The sequence below is a fragment of the Cydia splendana genome, chromosome 22, assembly GCF_910591565.1.
Source record: "Cydia splendana chromosome 22, ilCydSple1.2, whole genome shotgun sequence".
Classification (NCBI taxonomy): domain Eukaryota; kingdom Metazoa; phylum Arthropoda; class Insecta; order Lepidoptera; family Tortricidae; genus Cydia; species Cydia splendana.
In genome coordinates, this window is record NC_085981.1 from 10557350 (window position 1) to 10574550 (window position 17201).

At 39.9% G+C, this 17201-nt stretch overlaps 1 protein-coding gene across 1 annotated transcript in view; it reads left to right on the top strand.

The window, feature by feature from the left end:
- LOC134801452 (uncharacterized) overlaps positions 1-13555 on the top strand; it is a 50844-nt gene extending 37289 nt beyond the window's left edge. Inside the window, exons 3-6 of the mRNA XM_063774038.1 lie at positions 5579-5724; positions 6232-6332; positions 6830-6934; positions 7483-13555. Of these exons, the coding sequence (XP_063630108.1) occupies positions 5579-5724; positions 6232-6332; positions 6830-6934; positions 7483-9987 (2857 nt within the window). The 3' untranslated portion in view covers positions 9988-13555. The remainder of the gene's footprint in view (positions 1-5578; positions 5725-6231; positions 6333-6829; positions 6935-7482) is intronic.
- The last annotated feature ends 3646 nt before the right edge of the window (positions 13556-17201 follow it).

The window sequence follows — 17201 nt, forward strand, 5'->3', positions numbered from 1 at the left end:
GCTTATACCTCGGACAGCTAGATGAACAAACCCCTCCATTCTCAGAGAACTATATATCACCACTCAGCTCTTCCCAACATGCCATAGGTGAACCCTTACATTCTTCGGACATATTATTAAACGCATAATGTGGAGAAATGAATGGTAAACGTGCTCGAATTGCAGCATGTGTGAGATGGTCGAACGCTATGAAGAGGTCGGCTTGCGGCAGTCTGCACCGTGCAGTCCATACGGCTTATGACGCCACGAAATGAAGACAAATTACATGTGGTCGCGATCCTCAGCAATGAGAAAACGAGAAAGAAGATACGTCTTGTGAGCCTGATGCTTGTACGACAAGAAAACCATAGCAGTCCTCTATGTCTAGCAAATTTCAAGGATATGTGAAGTTCTGTTTTGTTAAAGAACCTCATTTTTAATAGGATAAGCCATGGAAAGCTTGAGAAAACGGAGAGTTACAGATCGAATCGAAGGTGATTGGGACCAGGTAACCTCTTAATGCAAGCCAGTTACTAGGGAAATCAAGTTATTGAGTGATTCTCAAAATAGTGGCATCTTAACCTGTCATCGAGTTTTTGAATTGAATGTATGTTTATTTGCTCTTTTTCATATGAAACAAAAATGTATCTAGATAAACTAAAACAATGTTTATCGAGGCCAAGTCATTATTTTTATTTAAATTTAATACTTATATTTATATAAAATAAAGAGTAGCACTTTTTACTCTAACCTGTCTTGTCCAAAAGCATCGCTCTTTCAGTTTTAGTTCTTTAGATTTTATAAGCACCAATTTATGTAGATAAAATATCATGCTATATAATAACATAAACAATACCTTTTAAAATGTACTTTGCACAGGCCTTATATATTTTTTTTTACAACAATATTCACGCATGAAGTTTGTCCGAGGATATTTTCTCTGTTAACCTGTACCAACCTGTACATGCGCGGTATTGCATCTGACTCATACACAGAAAAATTTATTTAGATCATAACTATGGCAAAATATTAGGTAAGTATCAAGCTAACCACCGTAGGGTACCATTATGACCCAAGTTTCGTAGTTTCGTAGAGACCAGTGGTTAAAGGCAGAAATCTGGGGTTTTGTAACGGAATGTTAACTTTAACTTGTCTCGATTATTTTACGAATTTGGTATGGGGCCTAATGTAATAATATCATTTTAATATTGTATGAAGGTTTATTCATCTATGCTAAAAGTGAGACATTCGTATTATTATCCGTTCAAGGGAAAAAATAAAAATGAATGTATTTTTTACTGTAACCTGCTTATCTTTAACCTGTGTTCAATGTATAGGTTATTGTACGTCTTGAAAATAACTTCTTCATATTCCGTTCCCTTTTGAAAATTTGGGGTACTTGAAGTGGTAAAACATATTTTTCATTATTAAAAGTAAAAAAAATAAAAAATAATGATTTTCATTTTCTTTAACCTGTCGATGCCACTTTTTTAAGAATCACGCTATTATACCTATCCTATATTCATTTACAAACCTTATTTTACTCACAGCATATTCAAACTATACGTAGTTCACTAACCAGCAACCTGGATTGAGCAAATTTTCAAGAAAAACAACAAATTAATGATTCTTCTTAAGAACACATATTAACTTGTCAACATGCTTTTGTCATCTGTGTTTGTTTGTTATAAATAAATGTATTTCTATTCTATTCTATTCTAACTCATATTTATAGACGGGTATAACGGTGGTTTTCTCAAGAAACCTGGAAGTCAAGGTCACGTCGATTTCACGCCGAAATCACGCCGCCGCCGCCGATTTTTCGGCAAACGCCGCCGCCGATCATTGTTTAATCGGCGCACACGTCTAGTCTGTTCTAGTCTGAAATCTAGATCTTGTGGTTCATGTCACCACAATATTGTCTGTGGTTTCGTGATGTCTTGACGTAACTCAGTTAATAATATTCTGTATTCTATCACGACTATCACGTATTCTAAATAAGTATGCATTATCAATCTTATACCTACAGATTTAGTTCCACACACTGAGAAAAAAAGATCGTTTAAAACAATTGAAATTGCGTTAACGTTTAAAGGCCGAGCCACACCGGCTGCGTGTGCAGCACGCTGCGTGGCGTGCGCTGCGTGACGTGCGCAGCACCCCTGTCACACCGGATGACGCGCACGTCACGCAACGCACGCCACGCAGTGTGCTGCACACGCCACGCAGGCGCACGCTGCAGCTCAGTCATGCGTGCAGTAAAATAAAATACGCCTGCGACAGTACCTACATCATGTTATTATAACTCCCGTTGCAAATGGAAGCAGCTCACCTAATGCCGCCATTGCAATTAGAGGAAAAAAATGTCTCATATTTGAATCGAGATAATTGAGAGTACATAATATTATTCACCGACGCACAATAGTTCACAATACAACAACCTTGTTTTCCAATAGTATCGTTAATACCTAACATCGATTTGTTCCCACAGGCGAAATTAAATTTTTATAAGACGTATTTTTTGTAATCTTTGTGCTATGTTGTAAATATACATTCGTATTGACCAACGATTTTAATTAGTTTTTCTTTTATCACTGAATCCATATTAAAAACCAGCACGCGCACCGGCCGAGTTGTAAATAAATACAAGCGAGCTGCGCGTGTACACGCACAGCACCTATGCAGCACCGAGCTGTGCGTGTCCGAACCTGCTCGGTTCGCCCTCTCATAGGGAACGCAGTTAAACACAACGTCATCACTGCACGCAACGAAGCGACGTTGCCGCTCCGCTGCGTGGACGCGTGCACGCAGCACGCAGCCGGTTTGTCTCGTCGGAGCTGCGTTGCGAGCAAGTCACGCGTACGCGCACGTCACGCACACGTCACGCAAGCGGTGTGTCCTCTCGTATAAGTTTTCGTATTATACAACGCATCGGGACGCGTACGTGCACGTGCACGTCTACGCATACGCATCCGGTGTGGCTTGGCCTTAATATAATTTGTATGAAAAAAAAAAACAATTTTTTATTCAGAAACCTACCGTGTGTGGTATTAAATGAAAGGGCATTTTGAGCCGGTTCTAAAAATATATCACATTATTATATTTCCGTCACTTGCATTCAATTAAAATAAAAATAATTTTCAAAACATACCAAGTTTGGGCTCCTCCAGATACGAAACCGTTGAATTATTTTTTGTAAAATATACCTCAAGTAATACCCAATATCCTCATATCTAACCCCAAGAAATTAATTTCGAAAATATTTAGTTTTAGTATTTTTTTAATTTTTTTTTATTAACACTATATGCAGCTGATTTTGGTCGACCGCTAGTACTATAATGCTTTAAACAGTTCCATATGAGCCTGTCGAACCTAGCACTAAAGTTACGTACGAACGAAGTGTACATTAGTTGATATTGTAAAAGCAGTTAATCTTAATGAAATCACTTTAATGTGTGCTCGATAGATCATATTTTTTTCAGTGCAGTAAGCTCAGTAAGGCTTGTGTTTGTGGATTGATAAATAAATAAATAGTGTGATAATAGAGACATTATTCAGATATTTGTGAACACCTTGGATCTGGTAAGCCTACGAGTAAACACATCTGTACGTATACAAGCCTTTTATGGCCAAGACTTGGCATTTGCGGATCATTACCTACATCAGACCGGTGTAATCTAAGTTAGCTTGCCAAACGAAACTTGGCTTCATGTTTAACCTATTGAGAGTACTTACTTTAGAAACGGCCTACATACTTGAAAGTTAGGTCTTTATAGCTTAACTACACTCCGCCCGCAATCTCATCACGGAAAAGTCGTAAAACTTTCAACTTATTCACCTTCATAGGGGTTAAATTTCAATTCCTTTCTCAACATTTACAGCATTTGAAGAACATGTCTTTCAAATTTCAAGGATTTACCTTCATAAACTATAAACTGTAATAGATGTCATATACAATCTAATTTTGGGCTACAATCTAATCTAATTAAGGCTGTGCGTTAATGTGTGAATCTCTGAAGTAACGAAACTCTTTACATGTATGTAGAATAGTAATTAGTCGATCGACTAAAATTCTACTTATTTCATCACCGTTTAAATCGATTCCTCAGCGTCTCTCGCAAACTTTTTCTACTCTGAAGATTGACTCGACGTTTAATACTCTCGCCGTACGTATACTTAACCTATTTAGGTCAGGCCAGGATCATGATTTTAGCTTAAAAAGCCAGTAAATTGGCTCACCTGCAAGATGGCAATTGCCGAGGCCATCTAACATCAATCATTCTGTTTGGTACTCTATCCAATCGCTTAATAAACAAGCTTTTTACTTGCTCAAACCCAGTATAAATATACCTTTCTAATGTATAGTTTTTATCGGATCTCTAGGCCAAGTTACGTTGGTGATGGCATCCGAATCGCGCGCTCTCCACCACAGAGGCGGAATACATGTCTAGTTACGCGGTTATCACACTAATGTGGTTTCGCACCGGTGAGCGAGACAGCACTATGCACGTATATAGCGATGTCTCGCTTGTACACTGTGAAGACCTTATCCGTAGGATCTGCTGGCGATCGGTTTAATTCGGACGTGATAGATTCCACTTTAAAATCCCATTTGGCTGGTTCTTTTCGTGTTTTAACTCGCTGGATTGAGAGGAGCATTATTTATGGCTGGCGTTTGGGTGCCTTTTTAAAGTGAAATGGAAATTAAAAACTTTGAGTTAGACCAAGAAAGGTCTACAACGATTTTGATAGCATACGCAGTGCAAGTGCTATTCATACGTAATAATTTCATAGAAGTTTGACGTTTAAAATAACACTTGCACTGCGCGAGCTATTAAATTCGTTGCAGACTTGTCTTGGTAGTGGTACAAACCTTAGGTTTATTTCATTAGATGTAGGGTATTAAATATATAGGTAATTACGTATTTTCTTCATTGTCATGTTATGATTATGATTCAAATAGCGCCAATTTTCCATTCTGATAACGACATTTTGAAAAACTAAGTTTATTTCCTCACTTACGAACAAATTACCTTCGTCATATTTTATGTCATTGGTGGCGAGCAAACAAACGGCCTGCCTATATGAGCACAAGTAGTTACTGTCGCAAATGTCCATACATTTGTACAGTCAGCAGAAGTAACTAAGTGGGCCAGGTGTTCAAAATTATCTGCACACACTCTTCATAGATGATCTTCCGCACCCCGTTCCATCTGACAGCGAGATCAGATTCTAAATTCAAATAAAGTGACTAACCAGTACCTGATCAAAAAGGCTGTAAAGGTTGCAAACCTTTAGACATAGCCTCTAGTCATAGTCTAGTCGTAGTCAAGCTTAGACACGAAACGCCAGTTACGGAAAGAGAGACCTAGGCCCTCCTACGCGTAGGCGCTCAACGCAGCTGGCCAACTTTATTGTCACGCGTGCAATAGAGTATTCAAGACCAAGTTCGGCCTGGCCAGCCACATAAGGGCTCATGCTAGACAACGTCCATAATGTTTGCTAGGGGTCGCCGTCATAGAAAACGATGAGGAGGACTATATATAGTCGTAGTCGTAGTCTGCATAGACTAACCAGCTAACCACTCCCTTCTTTACAGGCCGCCACAGAACTACGGCGCGGCGGTGCTGGCGCGGGTGGGCGACGGCGCGGTGCCCTCCTACGCGCCCCCCAACCGCGCCTTCTTCACCCCCCCGCTGCCCCCTGAGTACAGGAACCCGTTCGCTGACAAGCCTACACTTAGAGGTAAGTGCTCTCGTCCTCTTCGATTCCTTAAAGAGTGAGGCAATGGTAGGCCTCTCGCTCTCACTTAAAGCGCTCGGCTACGACGCGCGGTGCTGCAGCGAGAGTAAGACGCTGTGTTGCGACATCTCGTTCCCTCTCATGGCGATTCGTTGTTCTTGCCGCCACGGCGCGAGATGGCCGAACCCTAAGGTTGAGTGTCATGACTATACCTCTAAGAAATGTTATTCATGCTCATCCGACCTTCATGATTTGGGGAGGTAGTTCTTCGCACTATCATCATCAATATCTGCCGCGCGAAACGCAAACAATCGTCCACAGGTGGAGTTATAGAGCTATGATTGGATATCATCCACCAGGTGAAAATGCTGCGTCGTTTGCTTGTCTAGATTGTGTTATTCAGTTTTAGGCCATCACGTATTAGGTTAGAGAGCATTGAATTGAAATATGTGCTTTAAGTCTACTTATTTATATTATACTATACTAACATGACATATTTCTGAATTCCAGGCACAAACACAGACGGGAACAACTACCTTAACCGGAGGCCTATCCCTCCTCCGTCTCTCGGGCCAGGCCACGAGAGGATACCCATCAGGCCTCCAGGACAGGTAAGACCATAACAACCGTAAGAGGTCTCCAAACTTTAACCTAGAGGCCACAGCCAGACCTTCGGCCTTCAGCTTTCTTTTCGCGGTCCGGATTGTATGCCGGTATTGTATTCTGCCGTCTCGTAAATTTCAGTTAATCTGAGTCAATGTTTTCTCTAGAACAGCTGATTTTTTTGGGGTTGGCCCCATAGTAAAAGTTCTTCAGTATGACCTACATATTCACCCCTCAGAGTTTGGTCAGTGATAACAAAAGTAGTCTGTATAAAACTTAGTTTCAATTGCTTCATTCCTCTTTTGCCGCTGTTAATAAACAGTGCTTACTTTCGTTTCACTGAAGAATATCAATAAGAAGAAACATTCGTCATACATCATACCCTTTTCTCCAAGCGCACGTAAAATGCAAATGCGTCCCCCAAACGGCAATACTACGACATCTTTATCCCAAAACCATTACTCCAAATCTGCTACAAACCCTTACAAATCAATCATCATTGCAGGAGACCTCGTCGCCTCAAGTACCAGCACCCCCTCCTGCGCCGCCCCTGCCGCCGGCCGGCATCGAACCGCAGAAGAAAAAACCACTCAACACCCCTAGCCATAAGGTATGTATTCCCTTGACATACTGTACTGCTCCCTATGGTTTAACACAAATGAGACCCAGTGGCTTTACTATAAAGTTGGTTTTCCATTGGCAAGGGTCAGGTGATTGACTCAAGCCATATAAAGAAGGATCTTGGGGTTAACATACTAGTTGCTTGGAGTATGGAAACGTTACTGAAGCCAGATAAGTTCGTATTAAGGATTTTGCATTGTTAACGTTCGATTTGCAAGTTTGATTTTAATACGAAGCCGTAAATTCAGAAATGAATTGGTATTTATGCCAAATATAGACCTATTAAGTTTCCATGTACTGGTAAATTCGCTAGTATTTTTAGCCAATATTGTTTCAAACTGTTATATAATTTTAGAAAATACGAAATTCAAAATGTCTCTAGACTTTGACGCGAATGAATGAACCTGCACCACTCGTTTTTTTTGCTCAAACTTTAAGACGGTTATTGCGAAAATATAAAAGTTAAAGTGTTCAGTTTTCTTCTGTTTTTTACTTATGTAAAATACAAATATTAACTTTACTTTCCTCTCTTTTCAGCCTGAAGAACTAGACAGTGACATAAAGCATGGCTCGGACCAGGCCAACTTCACAGACTTCGTGCCAAACTCGCTCAACATCCCAACCATCTCCCGCATCCTCTCCGGATCCAACGGACGCAAGGAGGACATTCCCGACGTCCTCCTCAGGACCGTCACCGCCAAACCTCAACACACCGAGAAAACCTCCAAGAGTGACATCTACGTCACCAAAGAAGGTGTCACCCTCAGCGACGCCAACAGAGACAGCTCCACTGAAGGATCAGTCCTCGCCGTCTTGGACCCAGAAATGAACAACCTAGATAGACCTCTAATCGTCGACCAAAATGGAGAAACGAATACTAGAAGAAACCTCCAATACTCGACTAATAAAGACAGAAACGAGAGCAGAAACGACGAATTCACACCAGCGACGACTGTGCATTTCGATCTCAAAGATCCTGAAATGTCCACGGAAAGATACCATAATTTAGCCAACGTCAATTTGGATAAGAAGAATCTTAAGCAAGACTCGAAGAATGGACCAGTGCAGAGAGCAGGAGTCACCTGGCCTTTCGCCTGGAACGTACATATTTATTTAGCGACAGTTATTTTTACAATCCTAGCCGTATTCTCTATATTTAAGATCATATGCTATAATAAGTTCACGCACCTCTTCACCCAGTACTACTTTATTATACTACACTTAATCTTAGTGTTTGTATGTCTAATGAGGATATTCTACATGTGCTACGATCCTTATAATATCAACAATTCGTTGCCAGTTTTTCTTAGTGAGATCCTGTTACATGTCCCAGAAATATTCCTGAGCATTGCTTTCTCTTGCACCATCCTGTTCCTATTAACCAATAGCATCAACTTCAAGAACACTTGCTGTTCTTTCCTGTTCCGTTCGAGAACAATCATCGTCGGAGGTGGTCTCCATCTCCTCTCGTGTCTGATGTTGCATATCTTTGAAAATAGTAATACAATTTATAGGACTCCGCAGGGAGTAGAAAAAAGGGTATTAGGTCTAACTTGTCAAATAATATTTATCATGGCATGCCTGACGCTAGGTCTGTGCTATCTCTATGTATATAAAATGCTCAAGTCCATTCTTCAAAAGAAAAGCCACACGTATATACACGGCTTCCAGAATTTATACCAGGCTATTCATATAAATCTGGCGACAGCATTGCTGTTCGTTCTAATGGCCACTCTTCAAATATACGGTATCTTTGGAATAAGTCAAGTCAATATGACGAAATTCAACTGGCTTCAATGGGGCTACCAATTCTCGTTGCGTCTTATCGAGATTTGCATCGTAGCCCTTATCTCCTGGGTCATAAGTCTCAAAGTCGGTATCGTGGCTTCTCTACAGCATGAGAAGGCTGACGGGCAGAAAATATCTGGTTTAGGCTTGTTCCCTTGCACGGCTGGGTCTAGCAACGAGCAGTTCGAATCAGACTATCCCGCCATTTGTAACACCAATACGAATCTACATACGTATACTTTAAGAACTGGCAAGCCGATCTATGAATCAGCCGGCCATCATCCGAACCTGCCCGATCCTTGCTGCGGGGGACCAGCAATGGAACACCCGAGGTTTCTGAACACTATTGGGGGCGCTTGCGACAATAATTCTGGAACTGAAAACTATTCCGGACACAGTTCCATAGCCAACGCTGGTCATAGCAGCTCAACGGAATCCAGCAACGCTACATCCAGCCAAGGTGTGACCAATCATTTGATCAAACACCATCCAAACATGGCCGGTTACAACGGCATGGAATCCGCGTCTGACGACCACTATTCCAACTGCGACCCCGCCATCCAATCCTTACAAGGAGACGACCCATTAGACCACGAATATAATGTCATACAGTACGGCAGCAACAGCGACTTCATTCGTGACATCAAAAACCAGAACTACAACGGCGGTTCAAACAGAAGTTCGCACAACTTCAAACACATGTCGTACGATAGGGTATCCTCTAGAACGAACAGCAATCCTCGAAAGAAGCATAGAGCGAAGAACAAGAACGTCCAGAACTGTATGACTATGGGTTACGACGCATCGATGGCGCATCATTACCACCAGCCCCATATGCCTGATGAATACGGGAATTATAACACAGAGAACGCGTCCTACCATGCCTCGGGCATCCAAACCCTTAACCCTAACAGGAGTTACGGGGACGGATGCCAACGGAGTTCCCAACGACGGAATTCCCCCTCTACGTCCGCCGCTAACTCCAGTGGGAGTCAGAAAAGGGGGAAGAACAACGGATTCCCTGATAGGCCTAAGTCCACAGACTTGTACGGGTTTTCCGAAGACCCTAACGAGAGGAGCTACCCTTGCGCGTTAGCTCCTCAACCGGCTCCGAGGAATTGCGGGTATGAAGCCTCATACTCCCAGCCTCAGGACGAGGTAAACCCTAACGAAGCTGAGGGGAACAGTATGCTGGTAGCTCAGGACGGCTTCGTGAGATTCCGGCCTTTGGAAGACGGTCCCTCGCAAACCTGATTCACCATAAATCTGCCGCTGGCAGAGAACCTTAGCTTCTGAAGAATAAAGGCTGATTTTGAACGCTGTTTTTTTCTGAGCTGCCGAGCCTCGAGTCTTTGACTCTCCGATCATGTAAATTGTAAATGAGTTAGGTTTAATGCGGTATTATTTAAGTATCATAACGGCCTCATGTACATACGCGTTTTTTAAGTTTACGGCCTTTTTATAAGAAATCGTGATTTTTTTTATGACCCTGTGACGAACTAGCGATAGTTTTACTATTTTTGCATTTATCTTGATGAGGAAAAGTGTTGAGAAAATTAACTTTTCCTGCAAGTATAAATGAAAACTGGGCGTTATTTTTATTGAAGTTTTGCCAACAGTACAGCCTAATTGCAAAATGATTTTTAAGCGAAACTTCGATAACTTATAATTGAAAAACAGAAATATTTTTTATCATCCCGTTCGTGTATACCTCGCAAGGTTTAGGGGTACTAAAAATTTCAAAATTTACGCAATTTAACTTAGGTACTTTTTAAAATCAGCTCCTGACATTTTGGGATATTTTATATATCCTTGGATCGACTGAAAATTCAGTAACAGTGACCCCCTTGGATTTGCCATTTGTTATAGGTTTAGCACCATAAAGGTATGTGTATAATACCCAATTAGTTGTAAGTTAACGACAATTTTAACTATATGTGATATCGTTATAAACATTTTGTTTCAAACAAATCTGTCCATAGATAAGGGATCCAGGCGACATATTTAATGTTAAAGAACATTTATATGTGACGTTCCACAGGTAAAGGTACCTTACAGCTGTAGCACCGCATTAGTATTGGAGTGTCGTAACAGCGTAAGCGCCGACCGCCATAAGGTGCCTTTATCCGTGGAACGTCACATGTGTTAGCTGGTATAATCGTGTCCATATTTGCAGTCCAACTAATTTAATCATGAATAAATATTATATGTTATGTTACGTCCGTTAAATTATGTTCAATTTAATCAACAAGAATATAAACTGCTGGTTCATAATTATTAATTACAAATATTTTATCAATCATCCTACAAAGTTAATCAGATTTTTTTATTCAATCCTTTGTTGATTAAAATATTATCCCCAATTGTGAATTTGTGTCTAAATACCAATTGTAGAGCAGTAACAATATCTGAATGTCCTATAAAAGTGTTACCACTTTAGTAATCTTCGTATATTTAGATCCACGGCAAATAGAAAAAAAAATGTTTTTTGTGAAATAGCATTTTGCCTAGTCAGCACGACAGAACTACCATATAATATGCTGCCATTTTTAATCATACACCTATATTCGACACGCACGAAATTATATGATGATTGTATTGCTATTCGCTATACGCGAAGTGCATTGTGTAAACTTATATAGGCTCAATTTGACATATATTAACTGTCAAATGACTAATGTAGCTCATAGCCGCCAGGCGGCGCCACAATCGTGCACATGGCGAACTGAATGTGTAAAATTGAGAGAAATATAATTGCAATATAATACAGTGCGTTTCGAATATAGGAACTGTTTAGGCTACAAGAATATATAAGGAGTTGATACACGAACACAAAACTATATGTTATCTACAATAAATGTATGTTGAACATAAATGGGGCGTTATCTATGAAAAGGGACCTTATTGTCGATGGCGCTTACGCCGTACAGCGTCGCGCGGCATTGTATTTATATCGGAGCATCGTTAATAATGGCGTAAGCGCCATCGACAATAAGGTCCCTTTTCATAGATAACGTCACAAATATTATATAATTAACTCGATGTTGGCACTATAAATAGATAGGTAAAATTAAAATAATTGTAAAAATTAGAAAAATACTAAAGAATATTTATAATCGGTACCATCATTATACGTTTTGTGGTGTTCGTACGTGGCGATACTTAACCGTGCTCATATAATATAATTCCTATGTATATAGATCTTAAATAAGTATCACAGAGGGATTATTTCAGTCAGTTACTTGACTTGGTAAAGTCGGTGCCCTAGTGCACAGTGTAAAACGTAACAGTGGTCCGACGGTCTTTGACGTGTACCGAGCTACTAACAATGCGATGACAGCGATGTATGCAGCTCGGGTGCGCGCGAACCCCCCTCGACCCCTCGTCGAACGACTGTTTAGACTGTAACATAAGTATCCACTTTTCTATACAGCTAGTATGACGATGTGGGTACATATCCTAAAGCCCACAAAAAAATGTCAAGTGAATTTGAAGTCAATCATGAAGAAAATATGGTCGAATTTCTCTTGATTTGTAATCGAACGAAACAAAAGAATAGAACTCTTTTCCAATTATTGAAAAGTCCTAACTTCAATGAAGCAATTAAGTACTACTGATAGGACCGTGGGCTATAGGAGGTTGAGTACTCTTATTGTACAAGTATACAAGCGTCAAATCATGTACACATCCAAGCATGGAACAAATTCTTCTTCTTCTTTTCGTGTAAAGGGATCAAACTTCTTAGTACTAAATTTTTGTTTGCCAATGTTTTGCCACTTCCAGCCCTCGGGGTGTAGCCCTCAGGAGATCTTCCTCAGTGCACGTCGTTGAGCACAGAGAGCACTGTCTCATGTGTAATGTTGTTTGAGGTACTCCACACTCGCAGGATGTATCACCTTGTCGCCCAATTCCCCATCTCAGAAGATTATCTTTTGACCGACCAACTCCCGTCCTAAGTCTGTTGAGAGCTTTCCATACTGGCCACTTTTGCTTTCCCCCTGGAGGCAGGTGTTCCACAGCTGGCATTCGTAGCGATGTGTCGCTGAGTTGCAAGTTCCATGACTTGATGCGAGCCTCCTGAGGAGTTTGCTGCTGGAGAGCTGAATTTGTAACAAATTAATATTTAAAACACTACCAAATCCACACTTCTGCATAGTAAAAATTACTATGATTGCTCCACCGACAAGAGCACAGCTCTTAATATATAGAAGAAGAAGAAGAAAAATTACTAAATATTTAGTCTAATAAATTAGAATTTCAAATTATAAAAGTTGCGGAAAATTTCCAAAAACTTAGAAAATGGCTTAAATATCTCGAATTTTCTCAAAAATTCGAGGTAGTATCATTTTGTACAGTCAGCTGCAGAAAAAAAGGTAACACCCCTGCAAACAAACTTCTATGGGAAATGTGGAAAAATAGCAATTTTGGAAACTTTGTCGTCAAATCTGTCGTTCAAATTAGATCAAATGAGAAGTTCCAATTTTTCACAGTCGCTCCAGAGTTAGGGAACTGTGGTGTGGATGCACCTTTATACTGTGTATTTGTGATTCTGATGCTTGTTCAAGTATGCTGACTGAATAATTCTTTTGTGCAAATATGGTATGGCTACACGCCTGCCGCGAATGCCACTAATTTTATTATTTTTATCTTAAGCCTGTAAATATTACGGGATACTATAAAGTATCCTTTACGGAACCGTCGCGTTCGATTTGTTGTAAATTTATATAATTTTTTTTTTAATATTTCCAAGACTGTACTTTATCATTTAACAAAATGACAACTGACATATTACTATGTATAAATAAATAAAAACGGTATTGCATTTGTTTGTTTTATTTACTAAATATGATGATGGAAGCTATTGAAATTTCTTTTCCACCACCACCAGTGAGATTAACCCGAATATTTGGAAAATGTGGTGATTGTCACCTACTAACAAAATTTTGGTGGTAGGTAACTACTGGGAAAAAAATCCCACCTTTTACCGTTGGTAACTACGTCAAAAGTTACACCAAAAATCGACCTTTAACAAGATTATTAGATATTATCTGAACGATGTCATCTGAATTGCCATCTTAAAGTCATTAAACACACTTAAGTTTCAAGTCCACCAGTATTTTAAAACTACTTAAGTCAGTCTTCAAGTTCTTCAACCCACAAACTTACCAATATCTTATCTACAATAGATTGAGTGCCAATAATTGCTAAACCATTACACCTAGAAATTATTCAGCGCGGAACTTGGCCGCCATTTTCAAAAACGGCGTCACCGTCATACACAGCTAGTGGTACTTACGACGTTTTGTTCGCGGTGTGCCAAATGTAAAATGGCGGCGCTGTCATACACAACTAGTGGTCCTTACGACGTTTTGAGTGCGGTGTGCCAAACGTCAAATGCATTTTCCAAAATGGCGTCGCTGGGTAGGACGCCGGTGGTAGTTACGACGTTTTGGTGGGGAAAGGCTAAATGTCAATCGAGATTAAATCAAATTATGTTCGAGAACCGATAGTGGCCCTGTTAGAGTTTCAGTGGCGGTGCGGTTAAATTTAAAGCAGTAACTTGACTTGATATATAAGTGAACTTTTTCATATTTCTTGGAATTTGTCATTGATATCGAAAAGTGTTGTATGTACAAACTAAAGTAGACATAATTTTCTACAAAAAAGGTTATATACATATTTGTCCTAAAACTAACTGTATTTGACTTATAAGCTTCACAAGTTGTGATACTGCACAATTTTTTTTTTATTATCATTCATAAATATTCTTTATTTTCATCTTTCTAATGTATATTAAAAGCATTTTAAAACATTTCCGGAAGCCAGGGAATGATTTTACACGATTTTCATAATTGGACTGATATGTTAAAATCGAACTTCACCTCATAGCAACCTTTTCGTAATTAGTTTGAACATACATTTTATGTAACATTATAAAAAAATACTTAAATTAATCTTATTTATACTCACATACCATTAAACACATCAAATTTAGAAGAAAAACGAAAATACCCGCGTATTTACCCGCGGGTAGGTAAATATCGGGTATTTACCGGGTAAATACCCGCTCTCGGGTATTTACCCGGGTAGTTACCCATCTCTAGTAACTACTGAGGATTATTTCTAGTGGTATTTAAAAGAATAGTGGTAAATTTTTAAACTTAATTAGTAAGATTCCATACAAACGTTCTCGACATTTTCCTCTCCGGATTTTGGCCCTAGATGAATTTTGTTTTACGAGTATATGTGTTCAATATTAACAGTGCGTGTCGTTTAGCTTTTGATATTCTTGTTTTTATAATAAGAACTAGGTAACTTCAAACAGCGCTAAAAATAAATAAATACGCCGTAAACAGACGCCTAGCCTACAAAATCGGCAACAATAAAAGCAAAGATCAAAACGGTCAGACACAGATAATATCATTCTCATTCCGTTCCCAAAATTTCGTTACGATTGGTTAAGTTTTGGAGGAGGAAAATGTCGAGAATCCTCGATTTCTGAGACTAAAATTATCAAATCTGAAAAGGGGCTGTAATCTTTCCTGTTTTTTTAGGGATGTCTACATAAACACGTTAAGTATCAAACGTCAAGTGAACTCAGCGTTCCAAGCCCCGATCCTGATAGCAATGGCGGTTTGTTTCTGGGAGCTGGTCAGCCTGCCCCACATGGTGTAGCATGGGCTCAGATTTCAGTCAAACTTCTCTGCGTGGGTCGTTGCTGCCTGCTTCGACTGGATTGCCAATCAGCTGGTGAAAATATACGCCCTGGGGCGGTCGGGCGATTTGTTGATATCACAGGTACCTATACCTATACGGGTTTAGTGTTTTACTTTAATAGGGAATATTAGGCAAAGCTCTGCGTAGTTGGCACCTTTGTGGCACATACAGTAAACAAACCACATTGACACATCACACGTCACGTCAATCACATGGCCTACCGCGAAACAAGAAACTCGAAATTTCGTTATGTCTCTCTATCACTCTTGCATATTCGAGCGATAAAGAGGCAGATAACTAAATTTCGATTTTCGCGTTTACCGGTAGGCCCTTGTTAACAAACCGCCTTGATGCATGAATGTCATATTTTATTGTCTGTGAAAACTTGTCAAAAAACAGTTTAAGGCACAGTATGTATAAGATAGTCTATGAATTTACTGAGTCGGTAGTGCTGCACTCTGGCGGCAGAACATTGCAGTAATATCCCCTATTAATATCGTTTTCTCAACAATGCGCAAAATCATTACATTCGTGAGCCTGCCTAACATCATGTTGTGGGAACTAGGGAACAAATCAAAGCATTTTATTGAATATTTTGATTCAGCTACTGAGACCAGTCAGCCTGCCCCTCATGGTGTATCACGGGATCAGGTTTCAGTCAAATTTCTCTATGTGGGTCGTTGTTGCCTGCTTCGATTTGATCGTCAATCAGCTGGTGAAAATATACGCGGTTGGGTGATTTGTTGATATCGCAGTTATTACGTTTAAGTTTTACTTTTAACACCTAAATATGTCCATAACCTTTAAGTAGAACCGGCCACGACAGCCCCCGTCCAATTTAAATTCAAATTCAAAATACATTTTGTATTTCAATAAATTAGCAACCCAAAGAGAAGCAATAGGTACAGTCAGGGCCCCTGACTCAGGGGGGTGTCACTACGCGGTTTAGGTACATTTGGCCGGCGCGGCGCGCCGCCCGGAGCGGCAGGCGTATAGCAGTGGGCTGCCGCTCGACCGCACGATAGTCATGTCACGTGGCGCTCGCGCAAAGGAGGTTCACGGTTCGTGCGCGGTTATAAGTTTCAATTATGTTGCAGGCGGCGAGTATAGGTATAATTTTATACCTAAATCTGACTTTTGTGAAGGAGTAAATTTTCTGTACGGTAGTACTATTAGTTATTTTGTGGTACAGTGATCCCCACACTAGGCTCAGCCTTGTAACGTTGGGATCTTAGAGGAATACAGAATAATAAATAAATATTGGAATTTTTTACACAATTTGACTAAGCCCCACAGTAAGCTCAAGAAGACTTGTGTACTTGTGTAGTGGTTAGGCAACATAACACTTTAAACTCTCGCGTTTTGTACACATATTTATTTAGGTAAAAACAATGAAATTATATCGCGGTAGACCCGTTTGTGTAATTAAATATGGTTAGGCAACGTTATATATTATATCTAATTTATAAATACTTAAGTACATAGAAAACACCCATGACTCAGGAACACGTGCTCATCACACAAATAAATGCCCTTACCGGGATATGAACCCAGGACCATCGGCTTCATAGCCAGGGTCACCCACTAGGCCATACCGGTCGTCAAATTTCTATCTTACCGGGTAATTGCCGAAAAAATATTTAATTAATCGGTTTGTATCCATTATTCATCAAGGTAAACATACTAGTGCTCGACGCGGTCCCAGTACATGTCATGTCATCTTAAGTCATTGTCAATAGAGGTGACAGCAA